General features: G+C 33.4%; 1 protein-coding gene across 2 annotated transcripts in view; it reads right to left on the bottom strand.

The window, feature by feature from the left end:
• Positions 1–491: 491 nt before the first annotated feature.
• Positions 492–7,735, bottom strand: part of LOC107453119 (tyrosine-protein kinase transmembrane receptor Ror) — an 89,932-nt gene continuing 82,688 nt past the window's right edge. For both annotated transcript variants that reach the window (XM_043039347.2, XM_071183647.1), the window contains exons 8-9: positions 7,574–7,732; positions 492–764 (exon numbers count right to left, since the gene is read on the bottom strand). In XM_043039347.2, coding sequence (XP_042895281.2) covers positions 618–764; positions 7,574–7,732 — 306 coding nt within the window. In that variant the 3' untranslated portion in view covers positions 492–617. The remainder of the gene's footprint in view (positions 765–7,573; positions 7,733–7,735) is intronic.

Raw genomic sequence — 7,735 nt, 5'->3', positions numbered from 1 at the left:
TCTCTCCGTTCATCAACAGCGTTTACTGTTAAAAGTTGATAATTCTTTTTATGTAAGCTAAAAGCTAACTTTCGTTTTCTGTTAAAACTGCCGAGTGAAGGAGCTTCAAACAATCTTCCGTTGTTTTTGAATTTTCTCCATTGTATTATTGAAAATACTTCATATGCAAGTTCAGATTACTTCTTAAAATCACGTCCTCAGGTCACCAAAATGTTACGAGACTCTAGCAGGAAGTAAAATATCCTGTCGTTCTCTACTTCTAATCTAAATAATAAATCTGACTAAATAATAAAACTTCTAGTAAAAAAAGAACAACCTTTTATTTACATAATAATTTTCAGACGATTATTTCTTGTTCTACGAAAAGACTAATAAAAACGTTGCCATGACAACTCGGCAGTTATAACAGAAAACGAAAGTTAGCTTTTAACTTACATAAAAAGAATTATCAGCTTTTAACATTTACCAAGAACAATACTTTCTCAATTCTAAAATGAAAATGAAATCTTTATTCTGACGTTGTCAATGAAATAATGTGAAGAAATAGAAATCTCAAAGTAACCAACGAGAATAATAAAAAAAATATTAAGAATGAAATAAAATAGAGAAGGGTGACGTCATTCAGAGAGCATATCCAGAATTTGTGGGAATATGAGACGATCCCGTGGATCAGTTTTCCAGCATCCGGCCATTACCCGGCACACAGATGGAGGACAGTTTTCGGGAGGAGACAGTAGTATTCCTTGCAAGATCAACTTCACTACCTGAAATAGAGCAGCATAATGGGTATGGTAAAAGTACATTAGAAAAGTTTCTACAGAACTAACTGCTAGAAGTAGTGATTAACGCCGAAGCAAATAGAAATGACCCCTTTTTAGGGATGGTTCTAAAAATCAGATCATTTGGTGTCTGTGATAGAAATGTTCGACTGATAGTTCAACTTATACTTAATTAAAATTTTCACCGAAATCATCGAAAAGTGTTTAGACTAAGAAAATATTAGTGTCACTTTATACTTGTTATTTTTTTTAAAATTTGATATTACTTTTCTTATTATAATGCAACAATTCGTCGCTTTGAAACTAAACCGTAGTAACTCAAAAAAAATCGAAAAATGAGATATTTGGGTCATTTTGTGTAAAAAAAAAAAAATAGTGCGTGGAGGTTCTCCGCGCGGAAGAAGTTAAACTTCGCAACCTGCGACGTTAATTGTAGAAGAATCAGAATTTTGTAAACGATTTTAAACTAACTTCCCGACTAGCTACAGACTTCAAATTTGGCACATAGTTCAGAATTGGATGACAATGCATGAAAATAAAGAGAAAAAAGACATACAAAGTAAATTTAAATTAAAGAAAAATTAATATTTTCGCGATTGTTTTTTGTTGTCGATTCGATTATTTCAAATTAGTGTCACATGTTAGTAGAAAAGTTCTGTATACAGTGAGTGAAAAAAATTGAGATTTTGGAAGTGAGTACAAAAAAAAAATCAAAATAAAAATAATATTTTTAAAAACCACGTTTTTGTAGTGGAAAATAATAATTAAAAAACAAAAATTTGAAAAACGACCATATAATATTATTACATANGATTTCCCGGCCAATAAAAATGTAGCGTTAAACGTTTAACGCAACCTTGTTGGAAGTCGCATAAGAAGTATAACTTCGAAAATCACCCTTTTAGAGAAACAGCGTGTTATCTTCATAGTTCCATAAAATTAATTTAGAGAGCAGATAAATCGTTATCGCATTGGCGCGATTCGCCATCTTAGTTTTAGGGAATAGTGTAGCAGTGTGCCAGTTGCAACAAAACCTTGGAGGAGGTAAGTCAAAATTTGAAATGAAATATGTAATATTCGGGAGGATATTTTGAAGAACATCGTTGTATTTTGAAATGCAACAGTTTACTTTAAAACAAGCATAGTTTTATTTCGAGTTGAAGCAGTTTTCCTTAAAAACACAGATGATCGTAAATTTACCTATATTCTTAATTCTTTGTCATTTCTTTAGAATATAACGATGTATTTGGAAGTAACTATCCACTTTTAATAAAAGTTTTAGAGAAAAGTGTTGCAACTCAAAGTACCTTAACTTATTTCGAAATTACCACAAAATTGGAAATGCTACAAGAATCGGGCCTGGTTCATTGAAAAATGTAAAGAAACAGGGATTTTTCCTAATGTAAACTATTTTGCAATAGTCGCCATAGCTTCGAGTCAAGCTGCGGTGGAAATTCCTGAAAAGTTAGAAATCGCTTTTCTGAAAAACTTGCTTTTTTGAGTTACCACGGTTTAGTTTCAAAGCGACGAGTTGAAGAAATAAACTATACAAAATAAGTTTGTACAAAATATTGAAATTGTATAAAACCATTATAAGAAAAAATATGAATATCTCACATGCACTCTCGCATATATGATTACAAAAATATTTCTCTGGGAATATTCTGAAACTAGGAAATTATTACAAGTGAAGCATGGAATTTATTTACGTATCTTTTTAATTAATTTTTCAAATGCACTAAACAAATCGAGTTCTTGGAATTTATGTACTTTTTCAACAATTCAATCAAATATAAGCTCATAAATGTTCATATATGATAAAGTTTTTTGTAAGCTACAATTTAAATAATGATCAATTTTTTTTAAACGTAATATTTGCCTAAATAGATTTTATAAGTTCAAAAACTTAGTTTCTTTTTTAACTTATGAGATCTAACTTTCAACCAACCGCAGTCGAGTTCAACTCCAACTTCTGCACGAGATTCTTCGATTCTGAACTTGGACACCACAGGTCTGATAAAAATGCACCACAAGTTCACAAGAATTATTTTTTTTAGCATAAATGGCTTTTTAAGTACATTAATTTTTGAAAATATTATTTATGAATATTCTGGAACTTAGGTGTTATTAACAATCACTATTTTATTAATGGTGTTCTGTGAATTAAGATTTTTTTTAAAATTTAATTTAAAGCTCCTTCAAAATTAATTTTTTTTCATATCTCAGTTGAAAAGTATTAGCTGATTGTTCATTAATGAATTTACTTGCATTCAGCAAATGCTTTAGAAACTGTTGGAAGTTTTCTTTCATGAAATTTTGCAGAATTGGATGTTTTTATCTTTTCATTTATTCTACTTTTTCCTTTTTTAAAAAAATACGTTTTAGATTGCGTTTTTAAGTTTTTTTGGTATTTTTTTTACTTAAAATAAAATAAAACGTATTCAAGTGGAATTCCATTTAGTGATTTACTACTGTATTCATCATATAACATTTTTTGTTTCAAAATAATATGCATTAAGTACAATATTCAAGCAAAAAAAAAATTTTTTTTTTATATCTTTTGAATTATTAACGAGAAAAAATGAATTTAGAATATTCAACAACCAAATGAAATTTTAGAATGTTTCTGATAATAACATTTCATTTCATGGTCAAGCAAGTATGATTTGTCGGTTTTAATCGCACCTTTTTAAATAGTGGATACGTCAGATCTTAATGTCATTTTTTGTTTTGCTCCTCCTAAATATTTTTATTTTGAACAACCGTTGAACATCTGACCCAATTTATGGTTTACTAATACCAATGTTCAACGCCATAGCCTTGAAATTTCCAACTCAATCTGGAAGACAAGGGAACTCCTGGATCAACTACTGGGAGAAATTTGCCTTCGTGGAGGACTTTTTTGATGAAACTAACCCTCATTTGCGTTAGATGGAGAAGGAAACCACGAAAACCTCCCACTTTTAGCCTGACGGCAAGGGGGCGTCTACCACTGAGGATATTTTTACGTCACACTGTAGTTGATGAGAGCCGGCTGAAGAATTCGTGTCAACCAGCTTTCGCTGGATTTGAGCCCGGGTCATCTCATTGGGAGATGAGCGTTGTATCCCCTGAACCACCACGACTCCTTCCTAAATATTAATATATGACCTCTAATATGCATACAGTTTTGATTTCATTTGTTCTATAAATACATTAATGGACAAAAAAATTAGCGCACCAAGAAATAATTGCGCCCACCCATCGACGCCTCCGTTTGGAGTTTTACCGCGCACGAGGAAACTGAACTGCAGTGGAATGGAATTAGATCGTCTTTAGCGACGAATCCAGATTCAATCGTAGCAGTGATGACAATCGTGCTCCTGTGTGGAGACGCCGTGGTGAACGCCTCAATCCTGCCTTTGCTATACAGCGACACACCGCTCCCACAGCTGGTGTGATGGCATGGGGTGCCATTGCATACACGGTCACCTATAGTATTGTTCCGTGGCACCATGACAGCGCAGCGGTATGTCCATGAAATCCTGCAACCACATGTGTTGCCACTCATGCAACGGCTTCCAGGAGCCATTTTTCAACAAGACAATGCTCGGTCTCATACGGCAAGGATGTCAAAGACTGTCTCCGTACTATTACTACCCTTCCTTGGCCTGCCCGATCCCCAGATTTGTCTCCAATCGAGCATATCTGGGATCATTTATGACGGCGAGTTAGGCATCTCACGAGTTTGAACGAACGAGAGGGAAGGTTACAGCAAATATGGAACGAAATGTCTCAAGACATCATGCAGAACTTGTATGCCTCAATGCCCGATCGTATCGCATCGTGCATTCGAGCTAGAGGGGTTCCAACGGGGTATTAACTCCTCCGTTCCTTTACCTTTTTCTCTGAAATAAATTATGCTTTTTCTTAGATTTTCTAATCATTTACTCATATCAAAGTAGTCATTACGTATGTAAAATTTCGTTTCATTTTGACGACTCCTTCGTGGTGAGCTAATTTTTTTTTTGTCCATGAGTGTATATTTTAGAGATCTCCTTCTTCGCCATCTTGGATTTCAGGTTCAATTTTTAATTTCTTATTTCTTGATGTTTTACAAATTTTTAATGATAAAATATATCACTCGACGCAATACCTTTCAAAAAAGGTGGAAAATAAAAACGTTGCTTTATTAAATTGGTAGAAATAGCGCTTAGATAATAATTTTCGAAATGTTTTTAAGTTTTTCCCAAAAACGTATTGTCCCGTAGTGGTCTGATCGGTAAGACACGGTTCCCAGCAGATCACCGAAGTCAAGCATCACTGGCTGCGGTCAGTGTGCGGGTGGGTGACCACTTGGATCAGTCTGCGTAGGGACCGAGGGTGTGCGATATTGGTCCTCGTTAAACTGTGCTACCGTAAAGTGCTCGACTTAGCGCGCAGGTCGTCGGGCTACCGAAGTGGGGTTGCCATCCCCTCCGCAGAGGATCAAAATTGTGATGGCATGTCTTCGGATCATCCTCCGGGGTATTTCCCAGACCGTCGCCAATAGCCCATTGTGCAGCTCTAGTGCGACATAAATTAACAACAACAGCAACAACCAAAAACGTATTGCAATTAAATTATGCGATTAACAATTTGCCTAGATCATTTAATACAGTACAATTGCTTGTTTTCATAGCTCTAAAAAATTGATTGGTTATTATTTTAAACTAGAGACAAATGATTAAGCTGAAAAAAATTCTTTGAACGTAAATTACTTATAAATGAACATATTTTTCAAATATCTAAGCGCATAAGAATTTAAAATTTTACTCCTTTCGAAATGAATTCGATTTCACTCCTTTCGAAAAATGCTGATTGCATAATTTTATTCATATAGCTTTTACCAAAGAAAAAGAAAGTCAATTACAGTATGGTACTTTTAACTCGTGAAGTGATTATGCCTAACCATGTGATTTAAATCAGATTTAGATAACTGCAAGCGACGTCATGCATGTGTATCGAACCTGATTGGCTTCTGAATCGACAAATGCCGTGATTTACTTACGATGACGTCACTTGCGGGTATCTAATTTAAAAATTAAAAAAAACGCCAGCTATAATTTTCCTATTTTAAATGGGGGAGGGTCTTTTATTTTACATGTTTGGAAAGCTACTGCTGATTAGAGTAAATGCCCAGCAGCTTATTTCTAAAAATTAAATATGTTTCAAAGCACTGTATGTTGACAATCACACCTTTCCTCTCGTTCCCTTTTTTATTATTCGTATAATTTATATTTGTTTTAGCACTTTTACTTTCATTTTTACCTCATTTTTATTCGAACCTTTAAATTAGTTTCCTTGTCCCTTCATGCAAGCTATAAGCTGAAAATCTGATTTTGAAATCTTTCTATGGTATGCTCTAGGACTTTCCAGAACTTTCTATGCGTTAGAAGAAGAGGGAAATGAGATAACGATGTTTTTGAAGAATTAATGGGTCATGCGAAGATTAAGTTATGTGACTTATAATGTGATATTGATTTTATAAATTGGATTTGATTTGAAAATTTTATGTGAATTTTTGTTACTGCAATCAGACCCGAGTCTGATGACAGTAAGGAATCTTCGTATGACCCACGCATGACTTCGTATGACCCACAGAAAGGAATCTTCGTATGATCAGAGTTTCTTACTGTCATATACACGGACGTGCGATCGTCGTTTGCTGAAAATTTGTCACCATCACGGAAAGTTTTTAACTATTAATAAAAAAAGAAAAAGATAACCCACCTCTTCGAAGAAAGTTAGTCCTTTTCGAATTCCCTAAGAAAAAAAATCATTTTTACGCTTTTTTCAACCTATGAAAACTCGATTTAAAATCACACATCACGATTCCTATTTACGTGATTTAATCTCGTGTTTCGTATTCACGTGATTTAAAAGTCCATATCACGATTCGTGTTCAAGTGACTTAAAAATTATGCATCGGAATTTGTATTCAATCGATTTTAAAATAAAATGTCGGGATTCGTATTCACGCGATGTTATCTCAAACATCGAGATTCGTATTAATGCGATTTTAAAATTATATTTGTATTTACGCCCTTTTAAAATTAAATGTTGAGATTTGTATTCGCGTGATTTGAAAATCATACATTTAGATTCCCACAATTTAAATAAATAAAATCTCGCATCGATATTTTTATTAAAACGTAGATAAATATGTCGACAAAATATCAATTATCAAAACGTTCTGTTTATAAATGTTCCCTACATACACTTTTTTTTTTGCTTAAATTTCAGGTATTTTTTTCAATTATTTTAAAAGTGTTTTTTGCACATAATATTTTTGGATTTCTATTTTCAGCTTTTTTTGGTTTCTCACCAAACTTATCCCGGGGTTTGAATCAACATAGAGTTCTATAAAAATGAAAAATTAAAAAAAAAAAATTCACGGTTTTCGAACAAATTTTGCCAAAATGAGGTGGCAACGAAAGGATTGAAACTAGTTACAAGAGTTGATCAATGCGTGTGCATTTTAATTGCGAGTTCGTGTTCAAAAGTTTTTTAAATTTATCTAACTCATTTACTTATGTGTCTGCTCTTTTTTTTTTCTTTGAGAAAATTAAAAAATGCAACAATGAAATGTCCATGAATACTATAACTGATCATCAATTTCAACATTTTATGTTTCTTAAATGTGAGACGAAAGGAATACATCAAGTACTTTTAGATTTTTCTCTCTGTATATCATCTCTTTGAACGTTGTAGTCTCTTGGAGGTGATAACAGAACTCAATCAGAAGCATGAGAAGAAAATAAAATAGTAATTACCTCGTCATTTGAGTGCCCATAGTAGGGTTGTTTGGCATAAGTGAAGATTTCCCAAAGAACGACACCGAAAGACCAGACATCTGATTGGAGAGAGAATTTTCCATACGTAATACTTTCCGGAGACATCCACCTCACTGGCAACATTCTAGAACCTCCTACCTG

Source organism: Parasteatoda tepidariorum, chromosome 7 (genome assembly GCF_043381705.1).
Source record: "Parasteatoda tepidariorum isolate YZ-2023 chromosome 7, CAS_Ptep_4.0, whole genome shotgun sequence".
Lineage (NCBI taxonomy): Eukaryota > Metazoa > Arthropoda > Arachnida > Araneae > Theridiidae > Parasteatoda > Parasteatoda tepidariorum.
Note: the sequence above shows the minus strand (reverse complement) of the source record. Positions and strands in the feature narration are given on the sequence as shown.